Here is a 25,409-nt window from a genome sequence, read left to right as displayed (position 1 = left end):
ACACCGCAGGCAAAGCTGGACATCCAGAGCCACACGTGGTGCCCTTCAGGCCTGGGTAGGGTGCCCGCCGCCAAGCCCAGCTGTGGCCTTACAGCCCGAGTCACCAGCCACGTGATGGTGGAGGACTTGGTGGCAGTCTCGGCCAGCTGGCGAGGAGGCAGATGGAGATGTGTAGAGGCTGAGGGGCGAGCGTGGTGCCCTGCCTGCCAGCACTCATGCTTGCTCCTCACTCCAGGGCCTGAGGAAGCCCAGGCCAGTCCCTGACCCCTGCCCTGCTGGGGCTGTTCTGCACATGGGCACCCTATTTCTGAGCCCCAGTCTGTGCCAGGCAGCCCAGAAAGGGTGAGGCTGTGACAGGCACGACCCCAGGTACAGGAGACACTGTCAGCTCAGTTCACGGGTGAGAAAAAGGAGGCTGAGGTCGCCACGCTGGTAGGGGTGGAGCCAGTGATGAAACCACGAGCCTCCCATGACACCAGCTAACCCCTGAGTCACCCCTCAGTGCCACGGTGCTCTGGGGTCCTGCCTCAGCTACCCTGGCCTGGGCTGCAATGCCAGAGGCCTGCCCAGCCCTCGCCCCTCTGCGTCCTCCTAAGGGCAGCCCGGGCCTCCTTCCCTGCATTTCCCAGAATCCAGGGGCCTCGACTGCTCAGTGCCCCGGCTGAATGGTGGCCAAGCCAACGAGCAGCCCTGCCCTTGCTGAGCCCAGTCACACATACCCAGGCGTCCGCTGTGTGGCAAAGCTGTCCCCGTGGGCGCAGGAAGACTGGCCTGTGTCCACCTCCATGATGCCACCCAGAGCCCAGCTGGGATGCTGGGGTCCCCACCAGTTCCACAGCGAGTTGGGAATCTGGTCGTAAGCACTGGGGGCTCGAGGGCAAACGAGCAAGGGCTCAGGGTTAGGGACAGGGACTCCTGATGCCAGAGGAGGAGAAGCAACACTCTGAAAGAGGACAGGCGGGAGCCGGAGGTTGGGAGATAGGGCTGGCTCTTGGGAGGGATGAAGGGAGCAGACCCCAGGCCGGTCTCGACCCAAAGTCTCGCCGCATGGAGTGACGTCTGGACCGGGCATCTGAGGAGACTCCCCCAAGATTGCACAGCTGGATTCAGCCCCCAGAGGCTTGGAGGGGACACAAAGAGGAAACGTGGGATTTGGGAGCACCCTGTGCGCATGAACAGCCCCAGGAGCATCCCAAAGGGACAGGGGCCCGGGCCGTGTGTCACCACTTCACTTGGGGCTGGTTCCAGTAAAGCACACGAGACGCCCATCCCCTCGGCACCAGGGTGGGAAGAGGCCTCTGGTTCCCCCAGGAGTGGGGGCCAGGTGAGAACAGCCCAGAGTCCTCGGGGGTGGACCTCGGCCCCTCCCCAGTGACAAGCCTGGGACCTTGGGGCAGAACGGCCACCTTTCGGGAGGGAGCGTTGGCGAAGAGGCCCAGACACCCTGCATTGGGTGATGCCAGGAGGGGATCCCCTGCCGGTGGCCCCCAGGCAGGGGGACTTTGTCCACGGCTGCCCCCAGTGCCCTGCCAGGAGGCTGAGGAACTTGGTACATCAGCAACACTGCTCCCACCCCGCCTTGAGGCCAGCTGGAGACCACGACAGAGACATCCCACCCCCATGGAAGGGGGACTTCCTCAGCCGGGCCACCAGGACTCTCTCCAGCCCTGCGCTCAGGTGGCTTCTGGCTGCTTCCAGAAACGGAGCTCTTCTACCATGAGCTGTTGATGGGAGACCTGGCTGAGGAGACCAAATTCCCACAGGTAAATCCACCGGCATCCACGCACACGTTACATCCACAGGATGGGCCCACGTCCACACACATATTACATCCACGGGACAGGCCCGCGTCCACGCACACATTACATCCACGGGACGGGCCCGCGTCCACGCACACATTACATCCACGGGTCAGGCCCACATCCACGCACGTTACATCCACGGGACAGGCCCACATCCACGCACTCATTACATCCACGGGACAGGCCCACATCCACGCACGCATTACATCCACGGGACGGGCCCACATCCACGCACGCATTACATCCACGGGACAGGCCCACATCCACGCACGTTACATCCACGGGACAGGCCCACGTCCATGCACGCATTACATCCACGGGACAGGCCCGTGTCCACGCACGCATTACATCCACGGGACAGGCCCATGTCCACGCACGTTACACCCACAGGACGGGCCCACGTTCATGCACGTGTTACACCCACGGGATGGGCCCGCGTTCATGCACGTGTTACACCCACAGGACGGGCCCGCGTCCATGCACGTGTTACACCCACGGGACGGGCCCGCGTTCATGCACGTGTTACACCCACGGGACGGGCCCGTGTCCACGCACGCGTTACACCCACGGGACGGGCCCGCGTTCATGCACGTGTTACACCCACGGGACGGGCCCGCGTCCACGCACGCGTTATACCCACGGGACGGGCCCGCGTTCATGCACGTGTTACACCCACGGGACGGGCCCGCATCCATGCACAGATGACAGTCAGGATAGACTGAAAGCTGCTATTTTGGGGAAAACAATGAGAGGAGCTTTCTTCTTCTTTTTGCTCAGGGCCAATGAACCTCAGCCCTCCTGAGATGTCTTGTTTGGAGTCTCAGGGTCCCTGAACCTCAGCCCTGCTGCACTGGGCTGGGTCATCTGTCTGGGGGCTTGTCCTGCATGTTGCAGATGCTGAGCAGCATCCCTGGCCCCTCAGCCTGCCCAGCTCACCTGTCACCAAACCTGACCACATCTCCACTGTCCCGGGGTAGCAAGACAGAACCGTCCCTGAGTGAAAACCACCATTATTGCCTAACAGTTCTTTTCTCCTCTACTCTGAACACATCTGAATTGCACAGCAAACACACATTGACGGGAAAGCTGCTGGGGCCCCTCGAGCGGGCACAGCAGATGCAGGTGTCCTGCGTGGACCTCACACCCACGAGAGCAGCACAGAGCAGGGCCTCAGCTCCTCCACAGATCCCAGGCTGAGAAGCCAAGCCACACTCTTATCTGAGAACGCGTTCCTGCCTTCCCTCCCCCAGACACACGGAAGCCCTCCACCTGACATGGGGTGGCTGCCAGTTCCCCACACAACCCACTTTGCAGTGGGGCTGGCTCTGCAGAGCCTGAGTCTACAAAAGGGGAGAGGTGTGCACAGGCACTCAAGTTCGGTGTTGAAATAAAATCTTGAGCAATAAAAAGTTTCACGTGTGTTTGGGAACAAGGCCCTAGGGCCAAGCAGCAGCCGCCTCCCGCCGGGCCCCTGGCAGGCTGAGACCACCCTCCCCCTCCTGCGTGGCCAGCATCCTCCTGGGCCAGGTGCTTGGCTAAACAGGTGAGGGCTACAGCATCTGAGTAGCCCCATGGCAGCCTCACCCGGAGGGTGGGAGAGGCCTCAGGTTCAGATGAGAGCTTCAGGCAGGGGTCCGCGTGGCCCCGGGACCAGGACGGAGTCCCAGCCTCAGCTGCCCAGCTCCCAGGTGGTCAGTGCTGCCCGTGTGAGCAGAGCCCCTCCCCCAACATGGCCCCTGGGGCCCCTGCACCTACCTCCGCTCATGGCCCACGCACCACGCCTGCCACCCGCAGCCAGCCTTCCACACTGGCACCGTGTGGCTGAAGGCCTGCACGCACGGCTGGCGGCGGCCCACCAGCGTCAGCTCCTGCTCAGCACACACGTGGGGCCTGGAACAGAGACACAGAGAGTCAGCGCCTCGGCCACCCCTAGCCGGCAGCACCCACTCCTCCTGCACCCCCAGCTTTGGGTGCCAGCTCATCTGGAGTGAGGTCCAGACCCATGGCCAGGCCTCCACAGCACAGTGCCCATGCCAGTGCCCCAGGCCGACCGTGGGACCCAGGCTTGAGGGCACAGGAGCTCAGGGGAAAAGGCAAGATGACCAACACATCCCCACACACGGGCTACAGCGTGGCTCCTGGTCCTCCAAGACCCCAGGACACAACCACCACCGACGCTGCCTCAACAGACAGGAACTGTAGCCTCAAGGCACAGTCACGCCTGGTCCAGAATCCAGGACCAAGCCCGGGCCCATCTGTCCTCTCCACCGCAGCCCTCCCCGCCTTGCTTCAGAGATGTCCCAAGGCCTGATGCTGCTGGGGCACGCGGCTGAGCGGGAATTCGCCCACGGCAAGGTGGGGTGAACACGGGCCCATTCGCTGTGAAGTCAGCGGCTCCCCAGCATCATATTACCCACACTGGTGAGTGTTTACTCTCAGAGGAGGAGGTGAAAACCCCAGGCCCATCCCCGCCAAGCTCCTTCAGGTCCCCTCCAAGGCCTCTCCAGCCCAGAGCCTGCATAAACCAGGGGAGGGGAACACGCCAGGGACAGGTGCCCTAAGCCAGCCATCCGGACCCCACCGGGCTCGGAGCAGGTGGAGAAAGAACTCAGAACCTTCAGGGGGAAGGGTCAGAGGGAGGGGCCCTCCAAAGACGGCCACACGGGCCAGCACCCCCCGAGCAGGGGTTCACCCTTGGCCTACCCTGACCGAGGGGTGAGGCGGGCTCCCTCCACAGAGGCAAATTTGAGGGGAGAGGACAAGGCTCCAACGCTCATGTCCCACTGAGTCAGGTTATGTCTGGGGGGCCTCAGTGGAAAGAAGAGGTTTGTCCTGCTCTCCCAGCTCTGGACTTGCTACCTAGAACCAGGGCCAGGCACACCTGGTGTGAGCCGGTGTCTCCCCTCCAGCCTCAGGTGCAGCAAGCCTGGCAGATCCCGCCAGAACCCTCCCACCTCCTGGGGGCAAGCAGGTGGCAGGGGTTCCCCAGCCCCTCATCAGAGGTCCCCACTCCACCAGGAATATTGTCCAGGCTCGGTACCGCCCTCTGCCCAGGCCTTGCCAGGAGCCCCTAACCCGCTGCCGCCTGGTGGGCCGGACCCTGGCTCAGCACTCAGAGACTGCCCGCCCCGTCCAGCCACCCTGGCCCCAGGCCAGCCACCCCCAGATGGAGGCTCTGGCGATGGAGGACTATATTTTTCCTCTTTCCTGGGGCTCGTGCTGTGTGGGAAGCCCTGTGTCCCCTCTGACTTCAGTCCACCCCCTTGTGCTGAACAAATCCAGAAAGCACAGACCCAGCACAGTGGCACCAAGCTGAGAGCAGCAAATGGCAGGGCCTCACCAGCTGGGACAGCAGGGGCTCCACCAGGCAGCTGTGGCACAGAGGAGGGACCCCGGCCTCCAGCTGCCCACCCACGAAGGGGCAGACGAAGGCTGGGACCAGAGTCCAGCTCCAGATCTCCAGTCCAGTCTGAGAGGGGCTGGGGCTGCCACTGGACACGTCCTGCCTGTGACCTCCTGCTGAGAGGTTTTGCCCACACTCTCCTGAAGTTTCCCAAACTGCCCATCCCAGGGCTGAGGCTTGCCCACCCAAGGCAGCATTGATCCCTGGAGTCCGAGCTCAGGTGACTGCAGGGCAGGGGCACAAGGCAGAGTGAGAGGCAGGGCAGAGCTCCTCCTGGCCATGAGCAGAGTCCAGGATCCCCACCAACTCCCAGACAGACCTGCAGCTGCAGCCAAGAAGCCTCCACAGCCATGGGGACCCTCCAGTCAGGTGGAATCAGCTGCAGGAACTCAGGGCAGATGGAAAGGCTCTGCCATTGCCTCTTCCTGCACCAGGAAGACAACTCCCTCCTGGGCAGGGAGTGAGACTTCCAAAAACCCTATTTCTACCTGCGAGCCGGAGAAGAGGTGACCCGCTCAGGAGTGCCTCCTCCGTGCCCAGCACCAGGTCCTTTCCCGATGTTACATCATTGAATCTCTCCCCTCCCAGGGAGGAGGTGACAGTGACCCCCTGATCTGCTCAAGGTCACCAGCTAATGAGAGGTACAGACAGGACTAAGGGCCAGGCCACTCCCACCTTCCGCCAGCACTGTTTGGCCTCTGTGTCCCAAGAGCCACAGATCCCAGCGTGAGAATAGGTGAGGGGGCAGGGCCAGAGGTTGGATCAGGGACAGAGGGTCAAGTCTCCAGGGAGGTCCCTCCTCAGCCTCCCTGGGGCTGGGTCCTGACCTCATTCATGACCCCCAGACTACAGCACCCATGGGGGATGGTCTCACAGCCCCCAGGGCCACTGCCCCACCCCATCCTGCTGTGACCCAAGGCTGACCTCTGTGGATCACATCCTCCCAGCACCTGCACATACACACACTGTCTCTCTCACACTCACTCTCAATCACACACAAACTCACACTCACACACATTCACAACCACTGATACCCACAGAATCACACACTCGCAATCACATACACCCTTACTCATACTCAATCTCACACCCACACACAGTCACACATACTTTACACAGACTCGAACACACTCACGCTAACACACAATGCACTCACACATACTCTCACACACTCACACACACAATCATACACAGTCACACACATTCACAAGAACACTCAATCACACACATTCACACTCACATGCATGCTCACACACTCAACATGCTCATACACTCATACATGTTCACACACACTCAATCACACTATCACACCCACATACAATCACGTACACACAAACTCACAATCACACATTCACACTCAAAATCACACACCCTCATACACACACTCACCCACACACACATACACACAATTACATATATACACATTCACACACAATCACACACATACACATTCACACTCAAACACAATCACACATACTCATACACACTCTCACACTCACATACACACACATTCGCAATCACACACACACTTATACAATGACACACACACACAATCTCATACACACACTCATGAACACACACACTTCTGTACTGTCACGCATGGAAGCTCACACACTCACACACACATATGCACTCTCAAACTCCCATTCACACACACACTCACAGATACACACACAGGCACACACTTACACACTTTGCCCTCTGGCTGCAGGGTGCATTTAGTCAATGAGAGGACCAGCAAGAGATGTGAGAGGGGCACTGGGGTTTGGCCCTCCTGTCAGGGGCAGGGACCGCACCCCCTCTCTCCAGGTTCCAGGACCCAGCCCCCACCCAAGGGATGGCCTTGGCTCCACGGTGGCACCCCCGTGCTTCCTCACCCATGCACCTTCCACACAGCATGCACCCCTTTGTGAACACCCCTCCCCAACCCCTCCTGGGACAGTGCCACCCCGTCCTCCTCCTACTAACAGATACACTGTCCCTCTGAAACTCAAAAAGCCACGCTTTCATTTAACAGTGTCAAATTTGGGATCAGAGATGGGTGTTTTAAAGCACTAGTGCATCTTGGAGGGCAGAACTCGTGATGAATGCACCCACCCCACCAACCGTCAGGCTCTAGGGATGCAAAGCATCATGCAGTGGTTCTCAAAGTGGGATCCCCCGGCCGGGACCAGCAGCCCCTCCTGGGAACCTGCAGAAATGCACACTCCTGGGTGCCACCCTGGTCCACCGAATCCAGGATGCTGGGGGTGGGGCCCAGCAATCCTTGGGGAGGGAAGGATTGCGTGTGTTTGCCCAAGCCCACCAGGGGATGCCGGAGCACACTCAAGCTTGTAACCCCAGGCCTAGCGGTTTGAAGCAAGGTCTCACTGCCAGGCAGCCTGGGTTTGACTCTCAGCTCCCCACAGCCCGTCTTTAAGACATGCAGGTTACTGAACCTCTGCCTCAGTTTCCTCACCTGTAAAATGAGGATTCGCAGCACTGACCTTGCCAGGTTATCATGAGGGTTAGATGAGCCCGCACAGAAAAGGGCTCCTGACAGCCCTCAGGAGGTGTGAGCTAGTGTTATTGCAGATGCTGGGACTGTTTATTCCAGAAAAAGTGTCACTCATACCTCAAAAGTGGGCCCATAGGAACTGCTACAGGCATTGAATGCTTTTGCTGCCCCTGTGCCTTGCAACGCACTTACCCACGGCGAGCCCTGGGCACAAGTGGCCCTGAATTCCTTGCCATAAAAAAACAGAAGTGGGGGGCAGGGTGGGGGTAGGCCGATGATCCCCGAGCTTCTGGGCTACAGGGTCCAGCCCCTGACTCTGCTATGGCCCCTGTGCTGAGGGTAGCCACTGTGAAGGGACTCTGTCACCATCTCAGGATGGAGATGACACAGAGAGGGCAGAGCTGCGAGCCTAGGTTTTCAGCAGACACCCCAGGCCTGGGGCTTGCTGTGCAGCCTGAGGAATCACTGACCATCTCTGAGCCCTCAATTCAGCATCTGGAAAACAGATGTGATGACAGCTCGGGCCCCTGGGGCTTGGAGACATCGGGGACACAGCCGGGGCTGGGGGTCCTGAGGGGTTGGGTGCTCCCTTCTGAAGGGCCTTCTTGTCCCTCCTGGCCCTCCTCAAACCTCAGCAATCTCAGCTGCCACTACTCAGCAAGATGACAATGCTGAAGGACTCACCAAGACCCCTCGCCAACCCACCCTCAACCACCCAGCAGCCCCTCCCGCACATCACACCCGCCACTCCCCAGCCCCTGCCCACCTGCTGCGCCCTCTGTCTCCCCAGTAACTTCTCCCCCTCACGGCTCTCCCCAAGGCCAGAGGGCCCTTGCCCTGCCCAGCCAGGCTGTGGTCCCTGAAAACGGTTCCTGGGTGGCTCTTGCAGTGACCCCCAACAAGATTGATTGATCATCCATCAAGCCAGCCTTCAAGGATGGAGGGGTGAGTGTGGGAACGACTGTCTCCTCTGGGGACTTCAGCACCACACACACAGCCATAGCAGCCTTCCCGCACCCCGCACCCCACACGCGGCCCCAGAGGCCTTCCCGCCTGGGAGGATGGAGAAGGTGGCGGGGGAGGGCAGGCAGAGGAGCGGACAAAAAGAAACCTGCCCACTGCTGCACATGGGTCTGAGGAGAACCCAATAATAAAACGTCTGGTGACCTTAGACAGGACCAGAGTCCCAGGCCTCACTGTTCCTTGCGGCTGGAGCCTGCCTCCCATCTGGGGGGTGGAACAGGAATTCCCAAACTACAAAGTGGACCGGGCGCAGTCGGAGGCGGAATGCGTTCCAGCTGGCGGGCCATCTGCTCCCGAGCAGAGCTGGGGTTCCACTGGCAAGAGATGGGCATGCCGCAGGGTCCCTCCAGGGCGGGCAGCGACAGTCTGGGCCCAGCGACGGCATCACCAGATTGGGGACGGGGGATCCAGAAACCGGGCAGTCAGCCTGGCTCAGCTCCCCAGCCTGGCTGAATATAGCCCCTGAACAAACCCCTGTGGGCAGCGGGGGCTGGGGGGGGAGTTGGGGGGGTCGCTCAGGACTGCGGTCCTCACATTTATTTTTAAAGGCTCGTTTTTACCCCCACGGTTCTCCTCTGCTTATGCTTCCCTGCCCCCCACGCAGCCAGCATGGGGGGAACCTCAAGGCCCTGGGGTTGGGGGAGCCCAGCTCCTGCCCTGGGGCCCCTCAGACCCTCAGGTGCCTTCCCAAAGACAAGGAGACAACGAACAATGTCACTTGAAGCCCCAAAGGCAGCAGCTCACAGAGAGCTCCTTCTCCTCCATGTCACTGTGCTGTGAAACTCAGGGCCCTAAGGGGAGGCTAAGAACAGCTGCTTTCTACACCCTGGGGTTGGGGAGCAGACCTGCTGACAACGTGCAGGCCTCAGGCTCAGAAATGGGGCCCTTGGAGCCCCTGGCGCCAGTGGTTCCAAAGAGCTACTTGCAAGATTGGATTTGAGCTTGCAGGCCCGACCCGTCCAGGAGAGGAGGCATCGCATCATTAGCTGGTTCCAGAGCACTGGCCATTTTTGCAGCACAGCTGCCCAGAGGGGCCCATCAGAGAGAACCTGAGCTCTCTGCAGCCCAGCAGCGCCTCTCAGGGTCTCCAAAATGTGGAACTTCCAACCATGGCTGGTCCAAGCCCTGTGGGTCCATGCCTTAGCAGGTGGGCAATCGGCCCCCTTCTCCCAGACCCTGTTCCCAGACGCCCAGCCAGCAGCCTAGGGCGTCCTGCATGAGGCCCCAGGAAAGAGGCCAGCCATCCTTCCTCGCAGCAGAAACTCACTTCAGAGTGACCTGAATCAGCACATAGATCAGCTCTGCCCGCTCCAGAGATGGGGCAAAGCACCTGGGTCTGCGAGTGAGGCACACCCCCCTCACTGCCCCCAACAGCGTCTCCCAGAGGCCCCGGCTTCTAGCATGAACAGGAGGTTGGCAGGAAGGCTTCAACTCAGCAGCCAGTGGTTCAGGAAAACTCAGCCAGAGGGGGTGCCACTGCCCCATGCCAGGCTCTGCCTGCTCATCAGATTCCCAGGAGGAAAGGGTGCTGGGGAGGACAGGATCGGTAGGGACTGAGCACTGTCTGGGACCGGCCTGCTCCTCTGGGGTAAGGGAGCCAAGAGCGCCCCTGCCCCACCCCCATGCCAGAGCCCACAGCTCCCTCCTCCTTTCTGCCCCACAGAGTGAGCCTCAGAACAGGCCCTGCTCTCCACAGCCCAGTGGGGACCTCTCCAGGGTCCAGCTCAGGGTCCCCGCACTCACTCAGCCGGCCAACTTCGGCACACTGCGGCCCAGTGTGGCCTGGCTGCATGTCCAGGCACGTGCCAGGTGCTTACAGGACAACTGGCCTGTGGAAGGCATGCCTGCCACTGTCACAGAACTCAGACTCTCGCTGGTGGACGATCTGTGAGCAGAGTGAGCAGAGGCTCCCAGTGGATATGCCTGGACCAAGAAGATAAACCAGGGGCACAGGCCTCCAGCGTAGCCATCGCCACTTATTGCAGCCAGGGAGGCTCCCAAGGAGAAGCGTAGGATGTGAAGGATAGAGAAGGGAGAGGAGGGGAGGTTTGGAGAAAGGATGAGCAAAGACGGCCAACTCTTTCTGCAACCCATTTCCACCATTTCAAACGGCTTTGCCCCAGGCTCGCGAAGGGCCTTCCGAGCCCAGGTGCACAGACAGAACACAGGAAGCAGACCCTCCACTCCTCTCCTGGAGACCCCAGCAAGTCTGAGTCCGGCAGGGGCCCAGGAAGGCCGCCGACAGTCTCCGCAGGGCACTGGTGGCAGAGGCCCCTCGCAAGAGCAGGGACATCCGAGCAGAGACAGCAGGCCATCCGCCGAGCAGCAGCCCAGCCCTGGGACTCCGGGGAGCCTATGCCCCTGGAAGCCCCTGGCTGGTCCTGCGAGGAGATGGCTGGCTGAGCAGCGAAGGCCACTGTGGTGTCCCTTCTGAGCCTGCAGCTCTCCTCAGACAAAGGCATTGGAATCACAGGAAAGAGGAATGTTCCGTCGTCATGTGGAGGCAGGACTAGGGCTGTTCACATTGCGGATGGCAAGGCCCCCACCCAGGGACCGCACGGCTTTGAAAAGGCCTCCTTCTTGGAGTAAAGCCAGACCCAGGGTGGGATCTTGGGAGCTTGGACCCCCTCCCCTCCACCAGCTTGACGTGGCAGCTTCTTCTCTCAGTCCCCAGCCAGTTGCAGCTTGGTCGGTCCTGTACGGCCAGGTTTGTGGTGGGCCCTCGAGCACCAGGCCCTGCGGGGGAGTGCTGGACAGGAACAGCCTGAGAGCCCCTGTGTGGTCCCTGGAGGGAGAGGCGGTCGGACAGGAGGCCTTCACCTGGGCCTGGCCCTCGCCCACCGCCCCTGCCCAGCAAGGCCACGGAGTGCTGCTGGGTGGCGGCGCCAGCGACTCCCCTCCTCCTCCTCCTTCGCCACTGCAGCACCACTTTTCCTTTGAGGCCAACACAAGGATTGATTTGCTGTTCAAGAGAGACCGCTAAACAGCCCGTTAGGGAATCATCTTTCAAAATTAAATTCATCTCGGCTGGCTCCCTGACCCTCTCTTCCTGCCCATTCTGGCACTAAATTCCTTCTTCAACAGCCCAAAGCACACGTGTTTAACACACAGACCAACTCCATTCAGCTCCCCCGTCTGGGCACGGCTCGCCCCTGCGAAGGCCCCCAGACCCCAGGAGACAAGCTTTGGAGGGAAACGGGAACAGGCGGCTTCCTCTCTGCCTTCTCCCAGCCGGGCTCTGGGGCCAGACCCTGCCCGGAAAGGGGCCCAGATTCCTCACCGCTTTCCAAGTACAGTATCTGCCTGAGCCTGCAGGACCCACATCACCGAGCAAAAGAAGGGGAGAGTGGGAGAGGAGGAGGGGACACGGCGAGGGGCCCTGCCACAGAAGGGCTCCAGACTCGACCCAGGAGCCCTGGGTCTCAGCCACCTCCTCCCCAGTTAACGCAAACAGCCTATTGTTCTGGAGCCCCAGGGACAAAGCCTCGGAGCTCGGTCCACCGCGGGCCCCGCGATCTCTGGACGACCCTCCGAGCCTTCCCAGCTCCTACTACTCACATGCTGGGCTGCAGCGGGATCAGGGGCCGTGGCGGAACGCTGGTGCCCACAGGCACGGCGAGGAGCAGCAGCAGCACCAGCGCCAGGGCCACCGTGCGCCCCGCTGCGCTCGCCTCTTCAAGGAAAGACATCGTGCGCGCCGGTGCCTCCTCCGCTCCCGGCTCACAGGCGGCTCCGGCGGCTCCCCGGAGCCTCCGCCTCCACGTGCGCCATAGGACGCAGCCACAGGTGCCCGCGCCGGATCCGCGGAGCCCAAAGTCGCTGCAGGTGCGGAGCGTCCGGCTTCCCGCCCGCGCCCGAAGCGGCAATGCGGAGACCTGGTCGCCGGGTCCACCCTGCAGACACTCGCCCCAGCGCGGTGAACACGGCGCCCCAGACCCAGAGCCTGGAAGGCCGCCACGCCCCCGGCCCGCCCCCAGCGCGGACCCCAGTCCCGACCCCGCCCCCAGCTCCCCCGCCCCGTGCGCCCTCGGCCCCGCCCCTTCCCCTCCCCCTCTCCTACCCCACCACCACCCCGCCCCCGGCACGGCTCCTGGACTTGCCCGGATCCCTCACCCCAGCCCAGGCTCCTGCTTCCAGCCCCGCCCCTATCCCCTCCCTTCTCCGGTCCCGGCCCCGCCCACAGCCTTCCCCGAGTCCCGCCCCAGACCCCCGCGGGGCTGGCGCAGCCCCTTTGCGCTCCTTGCTCGTCTCACGCGGAAAGTCCAAGTCCTAACCGACTCCGGTGACCAATCCAGGAGGGGCCAGGCGCCAGGGGGCCACACCCCGCAAAGGCAGCTCTCTGGGGTCCCGGACCCCAGACCTCGACCTCAGCAGACAGCCCTCAGCCTCCCTCACTTCTCAAGTCCCACGGGGAGCCAGTCTGGGCTTGTCCTGCCCGTGGACGCTCCGTCCACCTTCGCCCTGACACCTCACCCGCTTCCCGCAGGGCAGGGGTCGGGGAAGGGCTTGAGGAGGGCGTGGCCAACCTCTGCAGCCCGCCTGCACCCTGGACACCCCTGCTTCGGGGACCTGCATTGTTGGTTCCCAACCACCTTCTGGGCATCCCCGTTCCTCTTTCTGTGCTGCGTGTTCTTGGACAGTGGCCTGGTGTGGGTGGGCGTGGGGTCCCAGCAGCCACAGACCGGAGGAGGCGGTGGCCTGGAGTGGGTGGGCGTGGGGTCCCAGCAGCCGCAGGCCGGAGGAGGCGGTGGCCTGGAGTGGGTGGGCGTGGGGTCCCAGCAGCCGCAGGCCGGAGGAGGCGGTGGCCTGGAGTGGGTGGGCGTGGGGTCCCAGCAGCCGCAGGCCGGAGGAGGCGGTGGCCTGGAGTGGGTGGGCGTGGGGTCCCGGCAGCCGCAGGCCGGAGGAGGTGCTTACTTCTAGGATGCCCATGGGCACAGAGGCACTGTCTGGGGTGAGGCTTCTGTGAAGCAAGATTCACTTGTCTCCTTTGAAACCTGGTTTTGGTTGGAAATTGACTGACTCCAGGGGCCAGGACCAGGTAGTCTCAGGGATGGAGATGGAGTCTCTGGGGTCAGAGCTATCACTCAGGAGAGTCTTTTTGAATAGTGGAGGGAGGTGCAATCTGGGTGGGACCAGATGGGGGCCAGATGTGGCCCCCTCATTAGCCACACAAAGAGCCAGCCCTGCTGGTCCCTGCTAGAGAGGTGTGCTGGCCATCAGCTCAGCCACTGAAGCCTGGCCAGGCCCTGTTCCTTGGAACCTTCCCCCTCCAAGGCTTCGTGTGGTCTGGGGGAGGAACTTCTAATAGGGAACACTGGAGGGAGCCCTGGCTGGGAGGGCCTTGGGAAGGGAGCACCCCCTGACTGTCCCGATAAGAGGGACAACAGTACCCCCAACACACACAGGCTGTGTGTGCCTCCACACCACCTGGAGGCTACAGTCCTCTGGGGGTGGGTGGCCGTCTGGCCAGCCTCACTGTCACCCCAGCTTTACAGAAGGGGAGACTGAGGAGCACCCCAAATCACCCAGCTTGTGAACTGCAGATCCAGGAACTGAACACAGGTGTCCGGCTCTGGGGACCTTTGCCTAACCCTGTAATCTGCTACTTATAAACAACAACAACAACAACAAACATTGACAGGCACAAAATAGCCGGGAGTCCCCAAGAGGTGAGTTAGTTCACTGCTGAAACCCCAACTACCAGCTGGTACCCCCATTGCTGATGCTCCAAATGCTGCCCCAGTCTGTCCTATGGGGCTGTCGATTCTGCCCCTCACCCACACCCACTGACCACCCTTCCCGGGATCTCAGCTGCAGGGGCTGCCCCAAGCCTGGGTTTGGGGCTACTTTCCTCCTTGTCTCCCAAGAGCCTGCACCCAAGAAACCTCCCCAGTGCGCCATTTCTGCGCTGGGCCCCTGTCCTCGGGTGGAGGTGCAAACCCGTGAGTGTCTCCCCAGCCCTGAGAACTGTGGAATGACTCCCCCATCTTTACATCTGATCCCTGCTCTTTGAGAGCTGGCTTGGCATACACAGGTGGTCAACAAGTGTGTGTCAAGTGAATGAATTAACACCTTGAAAAAGTTCACCAGCTTCTCTGCTGAATTCCAGCTGGCCCTGGGACGGGGGTGGAGGAGGATGACTCACTGAGAACATTCTCCAGTTTATCAGAGGAAGAAGGAAAGAATTTGGATGGATCCTGTGGGTTCAAAAGCAGGTCTCCGGGCAGGGGAGGGTTCAGGTTTTGAGCAGCCTGAAATGTATAAAATGAGGGGCCCTCTGGAAGTAAAATCATACAAAAGTAAGTTATTTTACGAAAATACTTGACCTCGTGTGTGCATTTCTAGGACCCTGAAGCATGACCTCTGCTGGCCCCGCAGAACCCTGCCGCTACACGCTCCCCTGTCCCAGGCACTGCGCTGAGTGGCTGGGGGGGTGCGGGTAAGAGTCCTGGGCAGGCCCCAGGTGGGGAAACAGGCAGGAAGGGGACATGTCCTTCCTGCTGGAAATCCCTGTGACCAGGACACCTGCTGCGCCCTCCCAGGCCATGCCTAGCTTTTTCAGGGTGATGGGGGCAATCCACTGGGGCGGTCTGTGGTCTTACCCCACTGCTCTCGCTCGCTTGTCCCTAGACAGAGCCCTCATTCTCAGGCACAGAAGGGAGCTCACTTCTCTGACAGGCAGGCCCCTGGGGCTGTCTGTGCCCTTACATCTCACCGCCTCCACCCTAAGCCCAGGTCTTCTGCCCAGCCTGGTACTGGAGGGCATGGGTGTCACTCAGACATGTGACCGTGTCAGTCCCAAAGTGTGTCTTCCTGCCCACAAGACAGCCGAACGCCAAAGAGGGTGCCTAGACTTGATATATGAAAAAAGGCATCAGCCTGGCGTGTGTGTTTAATATACTTCTACATGCAGATTTAACTCATGGTAGACAAGGTTTCTTTTGTAGCAAAAAATAAACTACACAGAGCACAGTAAATGTTCTCCAAGAATGATCTTTGTCCATTTTCATAATAAAGTGACAGTCTGTGGGACAGTTACTGCAAACATTTTCCCAGTCTGTAGTTTTGGTTTTAATATGGTTACTGAGGTTGTCAGACTATATAAGCTTCGAATTTCATGTACTAAGATGTATGTAGTTTTTTCTCTGCAGTTCCCTCCATTGCTTACAAGTAAGCACTAAGCTTAGAAGGTTCACTAATGTTTGTTCTTTTTTGTTGCTTCCGTTGCACTTATTTATGTATTTCCCTCGGCATTTATTCAGCTGTCCGCTGTGAAGGAGGAATCTCCCTGGTTAGCCAGTGGTTCAGGTACCATCAGCCAGCCCAGCTCCTTCCACTGATGTGACGCAGCTTCTTCATCCTGAACTCATCATAAACAGACTCTATCTCTGGGTATTTCCACTGGGTCTTAGCTCAGCCCCAGACTGTTTTACCTCCTTGCCCTGCGTGCCCAGGACGAGACAGAAGGGCCCGCCATGTTGATTCTCATGACAGCTTATTGGGAACACGTCTAAACGATGGCACAGCCAATACCTCCCCACTACTCTCATCTTTCCCCTGAAAATTATACTGGTAATTCCCATCCATCATTCTTCCAAATGAATTTTGGAGTCACTTTGCCCAGTCCCTTCAAAGTTGCTTTGGACTTCTCATTGCAGTTGCCTTAAATGTATGCATGGAGAAAAATGGACATTTTCAGAGTCATCACACTTTGGGAAGGGCAGGGACTGCAGCAGGGGTGCACTTTCTGACCCCCAAGGAGGCGAATAAGGCAGGATAAGGCAGCTGCAGAGACTGTTGCGGGGCACTGCCCCCTGGTGCGGAACACAGGTATTAGAACCAACTGGTCCCGTGGCTGGACCCACTGGCCTCCCTCTGGTCCTCTTTCCAAGTGGGGGCTTCCCATGGCTTCAGAGACCCATTGGGTTACAGCTGCAGCTCAGGCCTCAGCTCCCAGAACAAGTTCCATCCTAAAAATCTTTCAGGAAATCGTAGCCAAACATCCCAATTCCACTGTTAGGTTTGCTAACTCTACTTAGGAGGTACAGACCCAATGGGTCATTACAGCCCTGCGTGTTCTTGGGAAGGCACCAGGTGGGAAGCAGGCCGAATGGAGGTCTATATTAGATCCCAAATGTAGATGCCCTCACCTGGGCCTGCAAGAGGGCCCTGAGCCGCGGCACCTGGCGTGGAAGCCTGGGTGTGGGCCCCACCCACCTGGCCCTAGCCTCCCCACCCACCGCCTTATCCAGGGGCCTCAGCCCTCTTTATCCCACCTGGCCTCGAACGCCTCAGGCCTGGTGGGGCACCCAGGCCACCACTCCTGCGTTACACGTGGAATTGGGCTTGGCTCAGAGCCTCTCCCCAACAGACACAAGGGGTGGATATGCTTCCATTTCTTCCATTTTTAAATCTGGTAAAGAATTCCTCTAGCTTGCCTGAAAAGCATGACTAAAAGACACTACCTTTCAATGTTTTCGTCTCATTCTCTGCTGGAAATAATAAAAACAACCTTTGGATGGAGGAGAGATAACATAGGGAGAAAGAAGAATCAAACCACCAGCTCGGTGGATAACTCCAGGCGCTAATTTCCAAAGCAAACTGCTCCCCGTGACTGGTCCGCGGGCTGGTGGCCGCACGCTCCTTCCGCGCAGCCTGACTTTAATCCTTCCAGAGCTGAGAGTCCCACAGAGAGAAATGCAAAACATCCCTGAAAGCTCCCTGAACGAACATTTCTGTCAGTCCAAGAAAATAATCCAGCATCGTTTCTGAATTTTCACAGACAATTCTCCTGACAGGAGAGTGAGCAAAGTCATTGATGCTAAAGGCGTTTTCTGACCTCAGATGCAAGGCGCCTGCACCAGTCCTCACGTCAACACCAACGACAGCCCCGCACTGCGCCGGTCTCTGCCAGCACCCCCCCGTGTGAGAGGACCACAAAATCCAGCACAATCCAGCACGTGCAGGCGATGACCAGAGACGGGGATGAGAGACAGGGTGGGAGGCTCTCCAGATAGCAAAGGATCGCACCAGAAACCCTCCACCAAATATGTAACTGAGTTTATGGCCAGCCTTAGGCTAGCCGACTCTGAAGTTCATTTCTGAGCCTCTGAATTTGCCCCAAAAGAGAAAGTAAAATGAAAAGGCCAATCTGTGGCATACCTAACGTGGGCTGCGTGATGTGGCCCCAAGTGCGGCGGGCGAGAACGGGAATCCCAGAGCAGATGGCCCGGTCAGAACCCCCGTTTCCCAACTGCTGCCTGGCTGGGCTGCCTTCCTTCCTGGTTCTGTGCCTGTGTCCTCCTGGGTTACAATGGAGACAGCAGAGAGGCAGCCTCCGGTTCCGGTTCCGGTTCCGGTTCCGGTTCCTGCTCAGCGTTTGAACCATGGTACCAGAAGCACAGCTGCTGTTCTGAGGACTAGACGGTGTCCAGACACATAGGCCTGGGCGGCAGCGTGCAGGCTTCCCCCTCTACGCCCCGCTCCCGCCGTCCCTCCCTCCAACCCTCCAACCCTCCACCCCAGACACACAGGCCTGGGCTGTGCCATGCAGGCCCCATCAGCTGCCTGCGCCCCCCCCATCCCCCCCCCCAGCTTCTGCCATCCCTTCCTCCAACGCTGGGGGCAGCATCAGGATGGAGCTAGGTCTGGAAATGTGAAGGTGTTTCAGACCAGGCGCTGACACTCAGATGGAAAACCGCACCCACTCCCGCCACCTTGCTAGCAGCTCAGGACACAGCCTAGTGCCTCCGAAGACATCGGCCCACATCCTCCCCTGCCACCGGCTCCTGTGCATGTGACCTTATTTGAAAAAAGGGTGTTTGCCCCACGTTCTCGCTTATGAGTGGGAGCTGAATGATGAGAACACATGGACGCATGTGGGGAACAGCACTCGCTGGGGCCTGTGGAGGGGCAGTGAGGAGGGAGAGCATCAGGAAGAAGAGCTAATAGATGCTGGGCTTAATAACCAGGTGATGGCTGACCTCTGCAGCAAACTACCACGGCACACATTTACCTGTGTCACAAGCCTGCGCATCCTGCACACGGACCCCTGAACTTAAAACAAAAGTTGAAGAAAAAATAAATTAAACTGGGAAAGAAAAAAGGTGTTTGCAGATATAATCAAGTAAAGGATCTCCAGATGAGGGCGTCTTGGATTTTCCAGGCAGGCTCTAAATCCTCGGACAGGTGTCCTTGTAAGAGAAAGCAGAGGGAGGTTTCAGACAGAGCCACAGGGAGAGCACAACGTGAAGCCAGGGGCAGAGACCGAGGTGATGTGTCCACAGGCCAAGGGAACCAGGGGTTGCTGGAGTTGCCAGAAGCTGGGAGAGAGACAGGCCAGCCCAGTCTTCGGTCACTTGTTACAGCACTGCAGGAAACTCCTGAGTAAGGCGCCTCAGGCCCTGTCCCTGGGGAGCCCCCCACCCAGAGAGGAGAAGGGCCTCCAGAGAGGATGCTGCCCTTCCCGGCCCTGGGGCAGCGACGCCCTGCAGACCCCTGGCCCTGGCCACCTTAGCGGCACCTACACACAGGAACAGAGACTCCCCCGTCACCCTGGCACCGTCCCCATCTAGTCCGAGCCTGGAAGGCAGGGCGCTCTGCTGTCCAGCAGGCTTTGTGCAGTGGAGCCCTTGCATTTCTCAGGGTCAGAGCGGTGTGGGACCCACCCTGCCTGCCACACTGACCAGAACCAGAACCGACACCCAGTCCCCAGCAACATTCTGTTTAAGACCTTCTGGCCCCCAAGTTAACCTGAAGTCTCCAGCCTCCTCCTGGGTCCCACTCACCCAAAGGAAGCCCATCCCTTGAGACCAGGCCTTCCCACTGGATCCACGGCGGAGAGAACACCTGGGGACCCTGGGCCCCACACGGCGAGGGGCAGGTGGGAAGCAGTGCAAAACCGTCTTCCTGCTGGGGTGCAGGGATGGAGAAAATGACCATCAACGCGACTCAGCCTTTGAGAACTGCATGAGAATGACACCCCTGCTACTCCCCCGCAGCCTGCTCCTGATCCTCAAACCCATCCGAAAGGCCCCTTCCCCGCCTGCCTGGAGAGGCATTTATTTGTGGAAGTTGCTTCGGCTTCTGTCATGCCTTGCCAAAGAGTAAAAGCCGTGTCTGCAAGACACCACCTGAGCGCTCATGATTGCCCCAAGCGCTCCCAAGCCTCGCACACAGCCCTGGGACCCGCCAAGCCCCAGCCCTGGCCCCATGGAGAAGGGAGAGGCTGGGAAACACTCCTCAGCTCAAAGTGCATCCCCCAAAGCACAGCTGTCTCTGGAAGCCAAGGACCCTGCATGCAGGAAGCGCCTCCAGGCTGCGCACTGACCTCCAGCCTGGGGGAGCTGGTGCAGGCACCTAGAGGACCCCACCCTTGGGCTGCCCTTTGGCACTTGGCCCCCCGACTCCCGCATCCATCAGAGAATGAGGGCAAAGGCAGGACCCACTGATTTTGTAAAATGCAAAACCATAACATATGGAAATTAAGATAAGAACCCACACTTCCCAGCTGAGATTTCCAGTGGCAGGAAGCTAAATAATGATTTCATCTAGAGCTTGCATACACACCCAGTGCAAAGCTGTGCCCTCTGATTGGAAGGCCTCATATGGTTGATGCTGCCACCTGCTGACAGAAATGGAAATAGCTTCTTCAAAGCCCCAAGAAATAGACAAACTCAGGGGCTCCCCTCCCGGGACCTCACAGCCAGACCCCAATCACAAACCATCTTCCCTACCCCACCAGCAGTGTGTGTGGAGAGAGCGGCCATCTGGCTGGACGTTCCATCATGCACATGTGTGACACATCATTACGTGTGTCCCCCAGAAAGGCACAGTCCCGTCTTAACCCCAATGCCTGTGAATATGACGGGTATGGTTTGGCTCTATGCCCCCACCCCAATCTCATCTCAAATTGTAATTCCCCACGTGTCGAGGGCCTGGTGGGAAGAGATTGGATCATGGGGGCATATTTCTCCCTTGCTGTTCTCGTGATAGTGAGTTCTCAGGAGATCTGATGGTTTAAATGTGTGACACTTCCTGTCCCCCACCCCTGCCACCATGTAAGACGTACCTTGCTTCCCCTTCGTTTTCCACCATGACTGTAAGTTTCCTGAGGTCTCCCCAGCCAGGTGTAACTGTGAGTCAATGGAACCTCTTTCCTTTATAAATGACCCAGTCTCAGATAGTTCTTTAGAGCAGTGTGAAAATGGACTAATACAGAAAATTAGTATCAGGAGGGTGGGGCACTGATACAAAGATACCTGAAAATGTGGAAGTGACTTTGGAACTGGGTAATGGGCAGAGGTTGGAACAGTCTGGAGGGCTCAGAAGACAGGAAGATGTGGGAAAGTTTGGAACTTCCTAAAGACTTGTTGAATGGTACTGACCAAAATGCTAATAGTGATATGGACAATGTCCAGGCTGATGTGGTCTCAGATGAAGATGAGGAAATTACCGGGAGCTGGAGCAAAGCTATGCTTTAGCAAAGAGACTAGGAGCATTTTGTCCCTGTCCTAGAGATCCGTGGAAATTTGAATTGGAGACAGATGGTTTAGGGTACCTGGCAGAAGCAATTTCTAAGCGGCAAAGCATTCGAGATGTGAGCTGGCTTTTTCTGAAAGCGTACAGTCATGTGCATTCACAAGGAGATGATCTGAAATTGGAACTTAGGTTTAAAAGCAAAGCAGTACATAAAAGTTTGGAGAATTTACAGCCTGACTATGTGGTAGAAAACCCATCTTCTGGGGAGAAATTCAAGCCATGAGCTGTAGAAGTGTCTCCAGGGCATTTCAGAGAGCACCACAGCAGACCTTCCCATTACAGGCTCAGAGACCTTGGAGGCAAAATCAGCTCCAGTCAGGGTCAAAAGGGGTCAAGGTACAGCCCAGACGGAGCCTGTATGTGTGCAGAAGACAAGAGTTGAACTTTGGGAGCCTTTGCTTAGATTTCAGAGGATGTATGGAAACGCCTGGATGTCCAGGCTGAAGTCTGCTGCAGGGGCAGAGCCCTCTCTCATGGAGAACCTCTGCTAGGGCAATGCAGAGGGGAAATGCGGGGTGGGAGCCCCCACAGAGTCCCCACTGGGACACTGACTAGTGGAGCTGTGAGAAGGGGGACACTGTCCTCCAGACCCCAGAATGGTAGATCAACAGCTTGCACCCTGCGCCTGGAAAAGCCACAGGCACTCGGCCAGAGCTTCCCAAGGCCTTGGAAGCCCACCCCTTGCATCAGTGTGGCCCCGGATGTGAGACATGCAGTCAAAGGAAATTATTTTGGAGCTTTAAGATTTAATGACTGCCCCACTGGATTCTGGACTTGCATGGTGCCTTTAGCCCCTTTGTTTCGGCCAATTTCTCCCTTTTGGAATGGGATCATTTACCCAGTGCCAGTACCTCCATTGTATCTTGGAAGTCACTAACTTGTTTTTGATTTTACAGGTTCATAGGCAGAAGGGACTTTGTCTCAGATGAGACTTTGGACTGTGGACTTTTAATGCTGTAATAAGACTTTGGGGGACTGTTGGGAAGGCATGATTGGTTTTGTTTTTTTTTTTTTTTTTTTTTTTTTTGAGACGGAGTCTGGCTCTGTCGCCCAGGCTGGAGTGCAGTGGCCGGATCTCAGCTCACTGCAAGCTCCGCCTCCCGGGTTTACGCCATTCTCCTGCCTCAGCCTCCGGAGTAGCTGGGACTACAGGCGCCCGCCACCTCGCCCGGCTAGTTTTTTTTTTTTGTATTTTTAGTAGAGACGGGGTTTCACCGTGTTCGCCAGGATGGTCTCGATCTCCTGACCTCGTGATCCGCCCGTCTCGGCCTCCCAAAGTGCTGGAATTACAGGCTTGAGCCACCGCGCCCGGCCTCATGATTGGTTTTGAAATGTAAAAAGGACATGAGATTTAGGAGGGGCCAGGAGTAGAATATGATATGGTTTGGCTGTGTCCCCACCCAAATCTCATCTTGAATTGTAATCCCCACATGTCAAGGGAGGGGCCTGGGGGGAGGTGATTGGAGCATGGGAGCGATTTCCCCCATGCTGTTCTTGTCATAATTCTCACGAGATCTGATGGTTTAAGTGTGGCACATCCCGCTACCCCTGCCGCCATGTAAGATGTGCCTTGCTTCCCCTTTGCCTTCCGCCATTATTGTAAGTTTCCTGAGGTCTTTCCAGTCATATGTAACTGTGAGTCAATGAAACCTTTTCTTTATAAATTACCCAGCTTCAGGTAAGTTCTTCACATTAATAGCAGTGTGAAAACAAACAAACACAGTGACCTTATTTGGTCAAAGATGCTGATGATCAACTAAAGATGAGGTCACTAGGGTGCTCCCTAATCCAATAGGGATCTTGCAGAAGAGACCCACTGGGAGAAGGTCATATGAAGATGGAGGCAGGGATGGCAGCAGTGCATGAGCAAGCCCAGGATGCCAAGCATGGCTGGCAACACAAGACACTGGCAGAGTAAGGCATGCCTCAACCCTCAGGGCTGCAGAGGGAGCACGGCCCTGCCCACCCCTTGATTTTGGACTTCTGGCCTCCAGAGCTGTGAGGAAACACGTTTCTGTTGTTTTTAAAACAAACCAGTTTGTGATGCATTGTGGTGCACTGTGACAGAAGCCCAGGAAACTCATCCATACTGACTGAAATGTGTTTATTGTCTAAAACACAGTCCCTCCATCATCTATCCCTCCTGTCATTTCTGGAATTTATGTATAGACATCCAAGTCACTCCCCATATCCACAGAAGGCTCAGGCACCTGGTTCATAATCCTCATTGTCCTGCCAGCTCCCGCCAGCAGCCTGCAGCCTCGGCCCCAGCCAGTGTCACTGGCCCTGGGCTCCCATGCCCAGGGTTCTTCATCCCACTCCCTGGGCAGCTGGTTCCAGGACCACAGCTCCATCCTTGGCGTCTGTTCAGAACTCTCCGTCATTCTCCCTCTCTCTCACCCCCATTCTCTCTCCCTCTCTTTCTCCCTTTCCCTCCCTCTTTCTCACTCCCTCTCTCTGGAACCTCTGGTTCTAGTTGCTCACCACTGACCACAGCTTGCAGTGTCCAGGTATTTCTCATCTACATTCACTCAGCTCCCTCCTCACCTCTGTTCTTCCTCCCTCAGGGGTATTCTCCCACTCACCAGCGCCTATTGGATCTGCGGCCATTTCTAACCAGACTGGACACTTGGACCTCAAGGTCCCCGCTGGGGAGGTAGCTGGGAGACACACTCGTCTGTAAGTCCCTCTGGCCAGTCTTGCTGGGCGTGCCAAGAACACATTGCCCTGACCACTCTTTTCTGGGTCATTTCTCAGGCCTGTACTTGCAGTGGGCACCCTTGCCGGGGAGACAGCCTCCCTGTGGGACAAAGACCACATTGGTCCACAAGCTCTCGAGTCCCGTTTTGTAGCGTACCCACTGTGCTGCAACATGTGTCTGGGCACATCAGCGTCGCCCATTTCCCATTGTAGTCTTTCCTCTCTGACTCGGAGGTATTGCGTGTTTCTGCCAGCGTCCACGCAACTCTGGCAGGCTGGCCTGTCTGCTGGCAAGTGGGGCAGAATCCCTGCACTACACCATTCTTGGGTAAACACTCCCTCGAGGATCTTGGCCTCCCTTTTCTCCCTGGTCTTTGACCACTGCTAACCAGCAAACTCCTCCGTCTAGACCAGCCCAGCATTGGTTTCTCCCCCTGCCCCAGATGCCGCGTGGGAGGCGCCACTGCAAACTTCCCTGGGGTCTCGCAGCTGCTCAGAGATCCCCATGCCCTTCCCTGATCAGCTCTCTCTACCCGTTTCTCATTCCGGCGATTCTAAACTGTCCATCTTTACCAACACTCCGCTCCATACCCACTCCTTGACTGAAGGAAACAGATGTACCCTGAACTCATTCTCCCCCCACCTCACTCTCCTCTCCTGCGTGCACCCCGCCTCGTGTGTCTTCCTCACCTCCGAGCAGAGGGATCTGTTCTCCTGCCCGAAGGTAACCCTGACCCCTGGACTCCGCACCTCCTTCCCGCAGCCTCCTCCAGATTGCAGGTCCGTTCATCGCCCCCTCCACAGGCGCTGGGGGCACCTCCGAGAACTGGGGCTAGCGCAGGGCACACACACGTTCCACCTCGAACTGCGAGCGCAGACCCGGAGCTCTGGGCAGCCTTCTGTGCGCACTGGCTCGCTGAAGGCTCGCGACAGCCTGGGAGCTGCGACAGCCAGGGCCTGGGCGCGCACTCCAGCACTTTCTACCCTCCCGCCTCAGAGTGTACTGTGCTGTTGATCAGTCACGAATGCGCCGTGTGTGACGAACGCCGGGTCCCGGCAGGAGACCGCTGCCCGGCGTGCGAACTCCCCTTCGGTGCACCGGGGCCACCGCTCCGCATCCTCCAACCTCAACTCCCGGGCACCGCGACCCTCCGTGCAGTGTGAGTTCCCGCCTACGCTCCAGAAGGCCAAAGGGGGCATGCCACTTGCAGGGCGGGTCACCCGCTTTCCCCGCGGGCCAAGGGGCTCCAGGATTCCCAGACCCTCCTTCCGGGCCGCTCCGAGACACCCGGGCAACCGGCTTCGGCCCCGCCCCTTCTAGTCCTGTAAACAGGAAGTGAGCCTGCGCGTGACGGTCGCTTCCGGCGCGGGGAGGGGCGGGAGCTATTGTGAAGGGCGGCAAGGCGGAGCCAATCGCGGAAAACGGCAGAAGGAGAACCAATCC

At 58.4% G+C, this 25,409-nt stretch overlaps 1 protein-coding gene across 7 annotated transcripts in view; it reads right to left on the bottom strand.

The window, feature by feature from the left end:
* LOC103225737 (uncharacterized) overlaps window positions 1-25,374 on the bottom strand; it is a 133,178-nt gene extending 107,804 nt beyond the window's left edge. For 5 of the 7 annotated variants that reach the window (XM_037985154.2, XM_007980871.3, XM_037985150.2 and 2 more), the window contains exons 1-2: window positions 12,284-12,674; window positions 3,558-3,692 (exon numbers count right to left, since the gene is read on the bottom strand). In XM_037985154.2, coding sequence (XP_037841082.2) covers window positions 3,558-3,692; window positions 12,284-12,414 — 266 coding nt within the window. In that variant the 5' untranslated portion in view covers window positions 12,415-12,674. Of the gene's footprint in view, window positions 1-3,557; window positions 3,693-12,283; window positions 12,675-24,655 lie in introns of those variants that run through there. The other 2 variants (XM_037985151.2, XM_037985152.2) reach the window with 2 other exon arrangements.
* Window positions 25,375-25,409: the final 35 nt, after the last annotated feature.

The sequence above is a fragment of the Chlorocebus sabaeus genome, chromosome 20 (assembly GCF_047675955.1).
Source record: "Chlorocebus sabaeus isolate Y175 chromosome 20, mChlSab1.0.hap1, whole genome shotgun sequence".
Lineage (NCBI taxonomy): Eukaryota > Metazoa > Chordata > Mammalia > Primates > Cercopithecidae > Chlorocebus > Chlorocebus sabaeus.
The sequence above is the reverse complement of the archived record's forward strand: the minus strand, read 5'-3'. Positions and strand labels throughout refer to the sequence as shown.